This window comes from Pristis pectinata, chromosome 20 (genome assembly GCF_009764475.1).
Source record: "Pristis pectinata isolate sPriPec2 chromosome 20, sPriPec2.1.pri, whole genome shotgun sequence".
In the NCBI taxonomy this organism is placed as follows: domain Eukaryota; kingdom Metazoa; phylum Chordata; class Chondrichthyes; order Rhinopristiformes; family Pristidae; genus Pristis; species Pristis pectinata.
In genome coordinates, this window is record NC_067424.1 from 12,737,457 (window position 1) to 12,753,048 (window position 15,592).

The window sequence follows — 15,592 nt, forward strand, 5'->3', positions numbered from 1 at the left end:
GGTGGTGAGGGTCCTTAATGATGGATGCTGCCTTCTTAAGGCACCGCCTCTTGAAGGTGTCCTCGATGGTGGGGAGAGTTGTGCCCATGATGGAGTTGGCTGAGTCTACAACCCTCTGTAGCCCCTTTCGATCCTACATCCTAAAGATTTACTGGTGGGTTTATTGGATACTGTAAATGACTCCCTAGTCTAGGTAAATGGCAGAAAAACCAAAGAGGTGTTGATGGGCATGTCGAAAAGAAAAAGTTGCAGGACTACAGGGAATGATGGGATTGATCTACTGGGAGCTAGCATGGAACCAATGGGCTGAATGTCCTCCTTCTGTGCTGTAGTAAGTAAGTAAGACCAACATTACCATATTTTAATAGAGAAATCTTTGAAAAGTTACAGATGCTGTAAATCTAAGTCAGAAAGAAAAACTGCTGGAAATACACAGCAGTCAGGCCCCATGTGGGAAGAGGAACAGAGCTAAGATTTCAGGTCGGAGACCCTTCGTCAGAACTGGGAAGGAGAGTAAAGAAGCTTCTTAAGCTGTGGAGAGGATGGGGAGGGGGAATATCTCTGATAAGCGGTTTTACTCTATCAGAGACATTCTTCCCCCCAACCCCCCATCCCACCCTCCCACATCCTCCCTGCAGCTTGACAAAGTTCATTAGTCTTGTTTCCAGTTCTGCTGAAGGGTCCTCGATCTTAAAAAATTAACTCTGTTTCTCTTCCCATAGATACAGCCTGTCCTAACCTGCCGAGTCTTCCCAGCATTTTCTGTTTATATTTTAACAGTGGACAGTTTTACCATATTGCTTTGACAAAATGTCAAAAAATTTGCTCCTCTTTGTCTCTAAAAGAATTCACACACTGCCAATGGATGAGGATTCATACCAGAGCCTCTACCCTCTATCACAACTCTGTTGCATTGGCAAATCCACATCTTACTGCCCCAAAAGGTTGTCTACAAATAGGAAGACCCTGTTGATGAGGGAAGAGGAAAGGGCCACAGCATAAAGACGGCAAAGAGACCCCGAACATTTGAGTCTAGATTCCCTCTTGGATGTGATCAGGTAACAGATTGTGCAGATTAGGCTACACTTCAAATTATTTGCATAATCATGTGTAAAGCCTTACATGAACCAGTGCAACTGGGCAGCAGAATAGAATGCTTTGTTTAATCCTTTTATTAAAATTCATTCCGTTAGGTTATTAGGAATGGTCATTTGGTGAATTTTTATTATTGAGGTTGAACCTGGCAAAGATAATCAAGTTTCCACCTGTGAGTGACAATTTAATATCACTGAAAATTATTTTAAAATCTATACTGAACTATTGAATGGTTTCATTATTCAGTTCTGCAGTAAATTAAATATTCAACAATATGAATCTTTTTATGGCCGTTAGTTCCATTTCCAAGCTCTTAACCCACAGCTGTGCAAATATTTCCCTTTCATGCCCTCTATCCGGTTCCTTTTTGAAAGTTATTATTAAATCTGCAACCACTTCCATTTTAAGGCACTGCATTCCGGGATACAATAACTTGCTGTGAAAGATCCTTCTTGTATCTCTTCTGCTTTCTTTTTTATTTTCTCCCTTTTTTTCTGCTGCAGGCACCTGTATGGGATGTAAAACTAAAGTAATCAGAAACTTCAGCTATTCCACAGATGGCGTTGGCTCCTGTAGGCTCTAAATAATGAATTACATGACACTTTCACACAGCTTGGTTTATTATTAAATCTTTCATCATATCTCTTTCAAATCCTCTTTCCTCTGAATCATAATCATCTTTACCTGTCAGTTATATAAAGCTCTGCACAGTTCCCCACCTAGAACATTGTGGTCAGTTCCAAGTTGCACAACTCAGAAAGGGAATTTTAAGATTGGAAGGCAGTGTGGAATCACATAGTAACATCAGAGATAAAACCTTATAATATGTGGACGGATTGGATAGACCAGGATGGGGAAATCTATTCAAGAGTTGTTCAATGTTCCCTCATGACTGAGGGATTTTGTTACCCAATTTGTTTTAGTGTTGAAGAGCCAAGTGTAGAAAAATAAAACAAACCCTAGTATTTTGTTTATGGTTTATTTAGGGTTCTTCCATTCAGTCATGCTTACATCCATGACCCCAGATGTCTTTGTTCTTTCAAACCATCTGGAAAACAAAGGGGTGATCTAACTGAAAGATGTGGGATAATTAAAGGGTTTGATTGGGTGAACTGAGAGAATGTACTTCCTTTGTTGAGAGACAGCAGAAGAGGATAAAAATAGCATTAGAACATCATGTCACAAAGCCTTTCTTCTTCTAAATGATGGGGAAATCTATTGAAGAGTTTCACTTAAAAATTTCCTCAAAGATTGAAAGGTTTTTGCTAACCAAGAGTTCCCAATGTCGAAGAACCAAGAGTGGGAAAAATGAGGTTACAATGCAAAATATGCTAAATTTAATTTGAATAGTGGAACATGAGGGGTCCAGTGGCTTATATAAGATATTTATTTATTAGTCACAGGTACATCGAAACACACGTCTTTTTGTGTTACTGAGAATGTGCTGGGGGCAGCCTGCAAGCATCACCACTCTTCCAGCGCCAATGTAGCATGCCCACAGCTCCTAACCTGTAGGTCTTTGGAACGTGGGAGGAAACCGGAGCACCTGGAGGAAACCCATGCAGAGATGGGGAGAACATACAAACTCCTTACAGACAGTGGTGGAATTGAACCCTGGTCACTGGCACTGTAATAGTGTTATGCTAACCACTACACTACTGTGACACCCTAGGAGGCCAACACACACAGAGTAGACAACTTGTCTCATTTATTCCCATCCATTCCATTAGCATTAGGTCAGGAAATAAACACTTTGGCTGATATAAACATCATTCTGGGGCCAGCACCTGGAATAGAAATAAGCCCTAATATCTAGGGCTCTGTAATATGCAAAGTGGACACATAAGCAAGCTTTCCATCATCAATGCCATCATGCACCCTGTCCTGTGATACATCTCTGGTTCCTATTGAATCCTACTGCTCCTGCCACAAAAGTAAAATAAACAAATGTTTAAGGTTATGGCTGCAATGTCCCGATTTCTGGCAACGTATTTTGTCAGTTGTTCACCATCTCAGTGGCAGGTTAGAGCTTAAGTGAACATTGATGACATTGCTTCATCATCATCCTTAAACAAAAGGCAAATACTGATGACCTTCTTGTAAACCTTATCCACACACTCCCACTGCTTCAATACCACAATTTAGTAATATGAAGATCAGGTCTGCAAAAATCCCTAAGTATGGCAAACTGAAAAAATATCTTTGGAATTAAACCCTGGTACTTTGTTTATGGTTTTAGTTAGGGTTGTTCCATTAAGTCCTGTTTATATCTGTACTGCCAGATCACTTTGTTCTTCTATCCCATTCAAGTCCCTACCTTCCAAGGAATAAGTGGAGTCTTTCCTTGTCATACCAAAATCAACCAACCTGTTCCATTAAAATTAATTTGCCCTTTCTCCACACTTTCTGCAAGCCCTGTTTATTATCTCCTGCAGTCTGTGCGGTCCACATCATTCACCACCCACCAGTCCCTCATTCCAACAAAAGATCTGGATGTCATCTGCAAATTTTGACACCACCCCTCCAGTCTCTCAGTCCAAATCATTTATCATTATGATCAACAGTGATCTAGTTATGGATTACTGCAGTATCTCACTTCTCTGATAAATTCTCCTGAAAAGCTGCCCTCAGCTGTGTTTAACTTCATTCTGAATAAAATAACCAGAAAGAGTTGGAAACAGCCAGCAGATTAGGCAGTACCTGAGGAAAGAGAAATCAGTTCACCTTTCAGATCTGGGGCCCTTCATCAGAAGTGTTTCTCCTTTGACAAATGCTGCCTGACCTGCTGAGCGTTTCCAAAATTTTGTTTTTTTTTTAGATTTGCAGCATCTGTAGTTTTGATTTTTATTTAACCTCATTCTACTGCCTGACCATTGATTTGACCATTTCTCTGTGACATTCAATGCATTCCCACCCTTTCCAATCCACATCACCATGATCCTAATCCGTACCATTCCCCTCTCCCCTTCTCTGCGCACTTACCCTTCGATCTTCACCCTTTCATTCACCTCCCCAAACCTCCGCAGCCTTTCCTTCCTCCTCCCTCATTCACACCTTGCTCTCCCCAACTCTCCCTTCCTTCTGTATATCTCCCTTCCCTTCCCATCTCTCTCCACCCTGTCCTACACCCCTTCCTCCACACCCATTCCCTCCCTTCCCCTCCCATTCCCCTCGCCTTCCCCTTCCGCCTCTCCTCTCCCTCAACCCCTCGCCCTTCTCCCCTCTCCCTCACCTTCCGCTTTCTTCTCCCCTCTTCTCTTCCTTCTCATTGTTCCATCTTCTCTCTGTCTCCTTTCCTCCTCTACTCTCTTCTCATCCTTTTCCCCTTTCATCCTTTCCCCTTCTCCTTCCCCATCTCTCCTCTTCATTGCCTCTTCTCCATCCCCTCTCCCCTTATCCTGCCCTCCATTCCCCGTCCCAGTCACTAGCTGTGAACAGTGAACACCAGACTCATTATTAATGCAGGCTGCCCCCAGTCTGGTTTCATGAGTTTGCAAAACAGGGCAGCGCAGGGGCCTTTCAGTGAGATTTGTTCAGGGCAGTGAATGCCCGGGGTTACCTGTTACACTGTCAATGCAGTACCTTGGCCAACTGCTGCCCAGTCTGAAAATTAATGACATGTCCTTGATCAATTATTCTGTCCTATTCCCAGACACCTATCAGTGTGCACTGTGCTACCGTTTTATTCTCAGACATTTGCCAGCGAGCTCCACGGTGAGAAAAGCCTTTAACACATTCTGCACAAATACAAAGCCCTGTAAGATTCGCACACGTGTTCAGATTTAACTCTGTTATTAAAGTGAATTTTACCTCCGTACTGGCAGTTAATGTGAATAATATTATTGTTGAAGATATGTAAAAGGGAGAAATTTAGCTCTAATGCAAAGTCAAAGAAATCATCAAGGATTCCTTACCGCCTGCAATAAAGAACCGAGTTCACTTTTATTCATTGGGGGGTGGGGGGGTGAGACAACTGTTTTATTAAAGCAACTCTGACTGAAATATCACTTGTTCAAGTGAAAGTAGAACCGGAGACCATTCTCCAGTGAGTTGTTTCTCATCTCTCCCCCCGGAGCCTTGTTTCGTCTAGAAGATGCAATTTGTGTTCTTTCTGAGTTATGGACAATTACCGGCGTTTGTCTGTAAAAGATTCCGTCGCGGTTTGACAACACGAAATCGCCCCTCTATTAATTTGCAATTGGCTTGCAATCGCATTTGTAATGAATTGCTTGTTAATCAATTTGGTAACCATTAATGAGCTTTGCAAATAGTGAGGAAGGGAGGGGGAACGGAGGATATCACTGTCTCTCAATGCAGAGTGTCGTGTTAATCCACCCGTGCCAGGGATTGACATTTAGAAAAGGAGTTATTGACAAAGCGGGTTAGACCCGACCAAATGCAAACTGCGCCATCTGGCTTTGTTCAAGATATTGCGCACAATTTATCCCTTTCATTATAAAGTCATTAACTCAACCCGCGTCAAAATAAAACGCGCGCACAATATAAAGTATGGGCTCTGTGTTTCCAAGGTACAAATACGGATCTACAGACTTTGCGCCTACAGAATTCAAAGTACTGGAAATACGTGTCTGTGAGGAGTCCATCCCAAACTTTCACTCGTCCCTTCCATTCCAAGATCCCGGATAACTTGTCCATTTCTATTTACAACATTAACACATTTTTGCAGCTGCTGTCCAATATTTTAAAAGCAGCGTGCCTATGCTAATTACCTTGTCCTAGATTTCTGTTGTAGTATCAGATGAATTTTCTGGAACAAACATAAAACGCCGCGGACGTTGGAAATCTGAAATAAATAGCTGAGACAGTGTTCGGGTTTCTCGCAGAACACCTCAGTGGGACGCATTACCTACTGATTGATTGCAAGCACCATTCTCCTAGTGCGGGTAGACAGCCTTCTAGTATTGGCAACTCCACAAACACTAATAAACGCAGAGGAATCAATGTAACGATCTGCCGTCTAAATCTGGACGTAAATTGAGGGATAAAACCAGGGAGTTCGCTGTACACAGAGTGGAAGTCTTGCAATGGAAAGGGGATCACGAAAGATGTCCAATTAAGGGACATTATGGTTCATTAGAACTGTAGAGGGCACCGCTAACATTAGTAAGGAATGATTTAGGCATTACATGCATTTATTCAAAGACTTTTCATGGCATGTATAAATGTTTTATTTAAAGTGTGAGACGCGTGCAAGCCATTTATCAACAATGTCCGTCATTTAGACGCATGCGTTTATTTCTTACCCTGGTGATAAAAGTACAGGTGAGTCAGAGTACAAACAACCCCTCCCTTTAATTTTACAACTGATGCTACATTACCCCAGAAACCCAGTGGTGAAGGGAACGATGATCCTCAGTGCAGAGGGGATCTCTCCACGGTTGCTCTGCAAGGTCCTGCGAAGGTGAGTTCAGAGGCGCGCTCTCAGGAACCCCAACGTCCTGTGCCCCCGCGGCGATATACCCCCTTATGATCTTTGGTTGGTATTTATCGATTAGTGTCTATTGATTGTACGCAGAGAGGAATGGATTGGATCGATGAATGATAATCGTGTCTCAGTCCCTGTATGGACAAGCTAATCCAACCCTCACCTGTACTTCCAGCTAACAGGTTGAGAACTCTTATCTCTGCCCCACGTCTCTTTGCCTCCGCCTGTCTCTCTCTCTCTCTCTCTCTGCAAGCTCTTTCTCGCTTCCCTCCCCCTTCCCCTTTCTCTGTCAGTAGCGCGTCTCTATGGGATGGGTACAGTGGCTCAGAGGCACCACCAGAGCCGGAGGAGAACACTGTCTATCATCCCAGGCTAGACATGCCATCACAACGCTGACCCGCCTCTCGCATCCGTGCCTTTTGAAGTAGAGAACGCCAGAGAGCGAACGAGCGAGAGACCGAGGCAATAAGCCAAACATCAAGAAATAACAATAAAACATAAGCCTATTATCTTAGCCTGCAAGCAAACTGGGGGAAAACGACCCATGACGGGCAAGTACAAATAGGCAAAGTCACGTCGGTGGTGTTGGAGAGGCTGACTCCGTGCTCTCCCACTTCTCGCTCCACTGACTGTATCTACGCTGGGTTCCTCGCTGCAGCGGGATTTACCTTTCCGTTTAAGTTTCTGGTTTTGTTTGCTAACGGTTCCTTTGCCCTTTGGAAGACAGAAGGGATTGTCCTTGTCAACCAGACCTGGAGTTCCCTTCCTTCCCAAGGTAAGCTGCATCGCGGTGCTGTTATTTGTGAAAAAAAGAGGATCCAACACGCTTTCCTCCGAAGTTTCCTGCTTATCCTTTGCAGAGGTCTTGTTGCAGGTTTACTTTATCTCCGAGCCCTCTTTTTCTGTATGTATGAGAAACAGTATGTATGTATTAGATAAGTCAGTTAAGTCATTTCTCATACAAACTTGCACAATTCCATATCTTTTCTGGGGCGGGCGAGGTTCTGTGGTTGGAGATATTTTAGTTTGGCGTGGGGGGAGTTAATGGATGTCCTATCGCCTGGGTCATCTCCCATCTGAATCTCTGCTCGTTTTCCCATCGGCAAGATGACTGCCCTTCACCAGAGCAGAGCAGAGCAGAGCCGTCAGATGCAATAATAGGACATCAACGAGTTTGGAATGGAAAGGTTTGTCTTAAAATATCCTGTGTATGAGTTAGAAAAAATGGTTGAGAGTATTTAATTAACTGGAGACCTGTTTGAAATGTAAATCTAAAGTCCAAGTGAATGATTCTGAGCCGAGTTATATGCAGTGTTATGCACTTATATTTGATTGCATGGAAAATTGTGAGCTAGGGACAGTAACCGAGTGTCATTACAATGTGATAACTTTGTCTCGCCAACGTTGATGAAGACTGATCTTGAGAAGGAAATTGGTTTCTGCCCTCATTCCCAGATGTTGCCTAATCGTCCTCGGAGGTGGCTGTCGCTGTAGCCGCTCTGTCGCCTTTTAATAAGTTGGGTGTCGCTATGGCGGCCGGAGTAGCAGCGTGGCTACCCTTCGCCCGGGCAGCTGCCATAGGATGGATGCCCGTGGCCAACTGCCCCATGCCTCTCGCCCCGGGCGACAAGAACAAGAAGCAAGACGAACTCGTCATCCTCAACGTGAGTGGCAGGCGTTTCCAAACTTGGAAAAACACCCTGGAGAGATTCCCGGATACATTACTGGGCAGCACCGAGAAAGAGTTCTTCTTCCACGAAGAAAGCAAGGAGTATTTCTTTGACCGGGATCCTGACATCTTCAGAAATGTGCTGAATTTTTACAGGACGGGCAAGTTGCACTATCCGCGGCACGAGTGCATCTCTGCCTACGACGAAGAGTTGGCTTTCTTTGGCATCATTCCGGAGATCATCGGGGACTGCTGTTACGAAGAATACAAAGACAGAAAGAGGGAGAATGCGGAGAGGTTGATGGATGACAGTGACTCTGAAAACAAGGCAGAAGGTAACCTGCCATCACGCACCTGCCGCCAGACTATGTGGAGGGCCTTTGAAAACCCGCACACCAGCACCTTGGCCTTAGTCTTTTACTATGTCACTGGCTTCTTCATAGCAGTGTCGGTCATCACCAATGTGGTCGAGACGGTGCCCTGCGGAATTGGCCCAAGCGACGTCAAAGACTTGCCCTGCGGAGAGAGGTATGTGGTGGCTTTCTTCTGTTTGGACACCGCCTGTGTCATGATCTTCACTGTTGAGTACCTTCTACGACTTTTTGCAGCCCCGAGCCGCTACAGGTTCATGAGAAGTGTGATGAGCATCATCGATGTAGTGGCCATCATGCCTTATTACATTGGCCTGGTTATGACCAACAACGAGGACGTGAGTGGAGCCTTTGTGACTCTTCGTGTCTTTAGAGTCTTCCGGATTTTCAAGTTTTCTCGCCATTCCCAAGGACTGAGGATCCTCGGTTACACCCTGAAGAGTTGTGCGTCTGAACTGGGATTCCTCCTGTTTTCCCTTACCATGGCCATCATAATCTTTGCCACAGTGATGTTCTATGCTGAGAAGGGCTCGACACACAGCAAGTTTACAAGCATTCCCGCGTCCTTTTGGTACACAATCGTCACCATGACAACTCTGGGGTAAGTCCTAAACTTTTTTTTCTGTTTATTTCCATTTCGACTTTTTTGTTCTAAAGATGGTTCTAAACTTTACCTGTCTGCGCGTAGGCGGTATGTTCAGTCTCTCTGCTCCCGCAACAAGTGCCTGGAAAACTTTCTGCAGGAACATGATAAAGAAAATGACGTGATCCGCATTTTTACAGGAAAATTATTCAGCTCTCAAAAATTCATTAATAGATGATGAACGCTGTTTTTTTTATTTGATCACGGCAAGGTATCGAAAGTACAAAAAAGATTAATTGTTTATCGCCTCGGCTCCAGATTAAGCGTGGAGAAGTGTCTGAATTGATGAACTGTCTGGACATTTTGTAATTACATTTCCAGCAATAACATTGACTAATCTCCTTTTCTAAGAAGTAGCAGACATCACCAACAGTTGTTGGATCTTGTTCTGAGATTTAAGAGGCAGGACCAAACATTAATCTTTGTCAAGCAGGAAGTCTGAAAGTTTACTTTACCGAAGGCCAGGTGTGGGAGTTGGGATGGGGGTGGGAATTAGTTAAAACCGACAGATAACTTTCACTATACGGAACTCTTGCTTAAATCGTTCTCTTGGTAACTGTACTCTTCCAGCACAAGTTAATTCAACACATTCTCTTTTATTGATTTTAACCCGAATGTTGTATCTAATTCAATCAAGAACAACTACAGGAGAAGCAACATTGTCCAGTCCCTATTCTTTATATGACCGTTTGTCCATTACAAAAAAGCGAGAGGTTTTCTTGCAATTAAACTACTGATTTAGTTCCAGAAAACATTGGGCTGTCTATATAAACTAATAAACGGTTCGTCGATAAATAACGTCATACACACAAAAAAAGAAATGTTTTGTTAGACTTCTCAGGCTAATGACCTTGAGGTTTATTTGAAGCCCTGTGACAACAGCAATAAAGTTTTTACAACATAACTTGGCCTGGCGCTGAATGTTGATTAAAGTCGCTGTCCATGGTTCTGAACCTCGGCTTATTTACTTAGGATGATGGGGGTGGCTATTTAATATTTTTCCCTAGGTTTGATGTTAATCCCCCAGCCTTCCGTCCTTTGTTTGTCAATGAGTTACCGCTATCGTGTACACGGTCTAACCTTAAGTTATCGTTTTGTCAACCTTGACTCACAGGTAGCACTCACCTGCCATGGAGTCAGAAATGTGTGGTTCGGAATCCCACTCTCCGGGTTCCAACACTTACCCTGTCCAGTCTAAAACAAACACTCTGCTGAGTACTTACAGCACTTTCTGCTTTTATTTCAGTCTCCTGCGTCTGGTTTTTTTTTGCCTTTTCGACAATCCCCCTCTATTAATAATATAGAGGGAGTAGTTTAGCGGAGGTCCAAGCAACGGGTTTTCCTCCTTGACATCTGCTCGTCAGCTGTGCAGTACATTTGAACAAGAGTAGGTCAATCAGCTCCCCGCGTCTGCTCTGACCTTCAAGGCAAATGATGCTTCATTTCTTTGTAGGATCTTGCTGTGTGCAAATTGGTTACCACGTTCCCTGCATCACAGTGACTGCTTCAAAGGTGTTTCGTGGGCTGTAGTGCTTTAGCACTGAAGACTGAAAAGCTGAAATGGAAGTTCTTTCTTTGAAAAACTGTGTACAGCACCTGGCCATTATAATCTGGACAGCTAACTTAAATAAATTATCTTTGTTAGTGGCAACAAAAATGATTACTATGACAATGCTGAGGCTACTTTTATGGTAGAGTCACATAGAACTAGCCTTCTGGAGTTGGATATGTTTACTGTTGCTTTAGATGCAAGGTATAATGGATTGTTACATATACTACATTTTATAAATTTAGAAGTTTACAAGAAAACAACAAAAAAGTCAGAACTTATAGCAATGCATTTTTTAAGAAGTTAAACTTCCACTTAATAAGTCTGTTATACGGGGGAATCTATTTCATTTACTTAAGACTTTATAGAGTAAAAGCAATCTCTGTAGGTTGGACATGGCAATGAATGTCTTGCCTGCATGAACAGAAAATGGTGTATTACTTTGAATAACTACCTGAATTCTAAAGAAAACATTTGAAAATCACACTCTCACTTAAATGTGTATGATATTTTTCAAGAATAAATCATTTTTGCTTAGGTGGAGCCATTAAACATTATTGTTCCTTTGTCTCTATAGGACTGGTTGCAGAAGGCACATGAATATCGAAACAGGAAAAAACCATTAAGCCAAACCATTGTTGATATATCTGCCCCAACATTGTGACTCATCATCATAATTTCTCATCCTTTCTTTCTCCAGAAACCTCCTCTTTTTTGCATTACCTCAATAATCATTATAGGTATCTTCTTCCAAAGTGCCATTCGTTATCTTCTTGCTGCAAAATTCTGTACAATTGCAGTGGTTCTCTTGGTACTTAAGACAAAATACCAAAAGAAATACAAGGTGGTGAATTTATTTGCATCATGTTTGAAAATGATTTGCAGTATTCTAGTAAATGATGAATATAATTCAAAGTAAAAAGTACTGAAGTAGCAAGGCTCCAAAGCCTAGCTCCAACATTTATCATCTTGAAATCTAGTAGAATCTTTTTTACATTATCTTCTAAACTCTTGGGTATAGACTTTCCTTTCAGCCAAGAGACAGTCTGCTGCCTGACATTTACTTGTCAGAACACATGGCAAGTGATTTAGCGAAGATCCAAGCAACTGGCTTGTCTCCTTCTCTGTCTCCTTGACATCTGTTCCTCAGCTGTTTGGCATATTTGAACAGGAGTAGGTCATTCAGTTCCATGATCTTGCTCTGATCTTCAACTGCATCAAGCTGATCCGTATCTGAAACTTATTTACCTGTCTTTGCTCCATTCTCATTGATAACCTTACCTAACTAAATCTGTCACCCTCAAACTCAAAAAAAAAAGTCTAATGACCTAGTATCCACAGCTTATTGAGAAAGAGAGAGAGATTTCCAGAATGTTTCTACCTTCGTATTGAAAAGAATTTTGGATTAAATTTCTGTATGCATTAGCTTTCATTTTAAAATTATCATCCATATCCCCCCATTCTGTTTTGTCTAGCAGAGGAAGCCATTTATTTACATCTGCTCCATTAAAACCTTTCATAATTTTAAACACTCAAATTGTATCGCATCTCAATTTTCTAACCTTAAGAGATCATGTAACATGTCCTCATAATTTAACTCTTTAACCCAATGTACCATTTCTTTGGTTCTAGACTTCACTTTCTCTGAGGCAAATTTATCTTTCCTGAATGCAGTAAGCAACAGTGACATAACCAAGCTAAGATTTTGGCATATGGAAAGTGACAAGTATAAATGTGAATATTTTGCACCACTGTGAACTAACATATTGTGTCACAATTATTGTGATTCTCAGCTCGGGAACTGTTTGTTAACACAAATTTACACATCCTCTACTGGAACTGTTCTTTCCAAGTGGACTGGTAGCTGCTTCCTTTTTAAGAACAACCAGACACAAGAATGCAAGGCTGCAAATGGATGTTTGTCAAAAAAATGTGCATAATAACTAAGTAATAAAGCTATGAGTTTGAATTACAAGCAGCTACTCATGGCTGGAATATAGAAGCTGAGGAATGAATAGTTAAATCTACATATGAAGCAAACACACTCAAGAGAACTATGTTTTAGATCTGTTCTTTGGAGCCTAAAACTACAATTGATATAAGCCTTGGACTGAATTTTCATTTCGACTTTGAGCTTAAATTTATAGTGTGACATTTTTACCATTTTAGTTCTCTACTAACCATTAAATAGAATACAATATTGGTGAATGTTGATAATTGTTACAAATAGTAATAGCTATATTCTAGTCTCAAAACTGGGATCCTGAAAAATCCTGCAAAATTCATTTAATTGGATGTCAATTCCTTTTAAATTAATAGGGCCACCATTACACATTATTATCCCCAATTCCCAATTTTAAAGCACAAGACAAGATACTCATTTCTCAAGGCTTGATGCCTCTTTGGTGCCTGGATGTCCCTTCATGATAAAACAAGTAAAATCATTTCAACAAACACCACATTATGATTTGGATCAGTGACTGACTTGAACAAAATAGCAAGGGAAGCAACTGATCAATCAAACAATAATCAATAGAAAGGATGAGTGGAGAAACTGCTGAGATTATTCTCCTTGAAGGTGAAAAAGTAATGCGAAGATTTAACTGAGACATTTAAATCATGAAGAGTTTGATGGAGAAAGTAAAAAAAAAGCTGACTCCACTGTCAGAAGGGTCAGTAACTAAATGATACAGGTTTAGTGTAATTGGCAAACAATGGAGAAATAAAATGAGGAGAGTTTTCTTTTGTTGTGAATTGTTTTCTTCTAGAAAGCATTGTTGAAAGAAAACATTGAATAAAAATATCCAAAATAAAGTGTGATAAATACCAGAAATCTGCAGGAAAAAAATCTAGTAGAAGCAGGAACCAAGTGACTTCCCTCTGACTTGTAAGATTTTATGATCCAATATTTCCAAATAAAACTAAGAATTGGTTTTCAACTTTTCATCCTGATCAAGGCATTTTCAGGTCTACAATTTCTTCAAAATCATTGGATCAAACCTGAAATTTTACATAACTTTGCAATCAACTGACTGGAAAATATTAATGCTTTGAAATGGATCATGCTGCCGCATTTTAGAAGCAATGATAGCAAATCCCAGGCTGATCATAAAAGCGGATAAATGGAGGAGTGAGTTCCATCTCTGAGCCTGCAATGTACTTAATTTCCACCCCCGAGAGGCTGCTCACTACCAACCAGTGTAACAATCTTGAGCAGAGCTGACAATTTAGTATCAATTAGTGCCAAATTAGAGGCAGTTTTGTGCTATACCTTAAATTGTCTAGAAACAGACTCAAGAATGCCCAAAACACATTTGCTTTAATGAGACTTCTCATGTGGCATATGATCCCACTGGTTATTTTATGTAGCAACATCAAGGAAGCATCTGCATGATTTTTGCTATTTACTACTTCTAGTGAAATCAAAACATAACCTCACAGAATGACGTTATGAGTTTGCTAGGAATATCATATCAAGAAAATTTTCATTCACCATGTGGCTCACACAGAACTGTCAACCCCTTCACTCTCCAAAAACACAATTAATTGTCTCTTATACAATCATGAAATAACCTTTATCTCTCCATTAATCAAGCTAAATTCAAATTCTGGACTACCTGGGGTGTGGGGGGTGTGGGGGGGGGGATGTAAAGGAGCAGCATTCTGACTACTGGCCATCTCCAAATTTAATTACTTAATAGCCATCAGTGTTCCAGACAGCTACAGAATTAAATCAAAACAGCTTTCAACAGGGAAGTGAATAAGTAATTTTACAGAAAACAAAAATAAAATATTGAAAAGGCTGTGGGTGAATATCACAAGCAAGTGGCTGTGATGTAGTTATAGAGAATAGCCCAGAATGTGATGGGCTGATCAGTCTCAATCTGTGCTGTAAATTTCTGTACAAGGCACATGAAAAGTTCTACTCCACTAGATTCTTCAGATCCACGTCACTATTCTAAATCTGACATTTTAATATGTTGATTTTGTACTAATTGGGTGTGAATGAGGAATGCCATCAGCTGCTTGTTATTTCATTGAGTAACATTGTGCTGGGGAATTTGACTTTAGTGGGCTAAGTCTTTGTGCATCTTTTCCTTGGTCCTGAATTTTAGGCTGCAATTCCATCTGTTTCTTTTTCCCTGGCCAAAATGGGGAGATGGGGTTGGGGGCGGGATGGTATGGATCAGGGGAAGGTGGTGTGGGTCATAATGGGGTTGAGGGGAGGTGGTGAGGGGGTGGTATTAGGTGGGGGGAGGTGGTGTGGGTAGGGGTTGGGGGAGGGGGTGGTGTGGATGGGGGTTGCGGGGAGGGAGGGTAGTGTGGGTGGAGGTTGGGGGGAAGGTGGTTGGGGTTGGGGGGAGGGGAAGGTTAGTGTGTGTCAGGGTCGGGGGACAAGGAGTTGGTGTCGGTCGGGTGTGGTGTTGGGGGTCAGGGGAGGGGGAGTTGATGTGGGTTGGGGGAGGGGGAGGTTGGTGTGGGTCAGGGTCGGTGGGGTGGGGGTCAGGGAGGGGGAGGTGGAGGTGATGGGGGTGGGAGTAAGGGGAGAGGGAGGTGGTTGGTGGAGCGGGTGTGGGTCGGGGTAGGGTGGGGGGACGTGTTGTGGGTCGGGGTGGGGGTGTGGTGGTGGTGTGGGTCAGGGTGGGGTGTGGTGGTGTGGGTCTGAGGAGGAGGAGGTGGTGTGGGTTCAGGTCGGGTGGTGGGGAGGTGGTGTGGGTGGGAGTTGGATGGGGATCTGGGGGAGGGGGAGGTGGTGTGGGTGAGAGTTGGGTGGATTCCGACTGTTACATTCAATACGGGTAATTGATGTCAAGCGAAA

At 42.3% G+C, this 15,592-nt stretch overlaps 1 protein-coding gene across 4 annotated transcripts in view; it reads left to right on the plus strand.

Annotated features, from left to right (window-relative positions):
* Positions 1–6,318: 6,318 nt before the first annotated feature.
* Positions 6,319–15,592, plus strand: part of kcnd3 (potassium voltage-gated channel, Shal-related subfamily, member 3) — a 263,355-nt gene continuing 254,081 nt past the window's right edge. For 2 of the 4 annotated variants that reach the window (XM_052034813.1, XM_052034809.1), the window contains exons 1-2: positions 6,842–7,316; positions 7,997–9,182. In XM_052034813.1, coding sequence (XP_051890773.1) covers positions 8,071–9,182 — 1,112 coding nt within the window. In that variant the 5' untranslated portion in view covers positions 6,842–7,316; positions 7,997–8,070. Of the gene's footprint in view, positions 6,518–6,841; positions 7,317–7,685; positions 7,729–7,996; positions 9,183–15,592 lie in introns of those variants that run through there. The other 2 variants (XM_052034811.1, XM_052034812.1) reach the window with 2 other exon arrangements.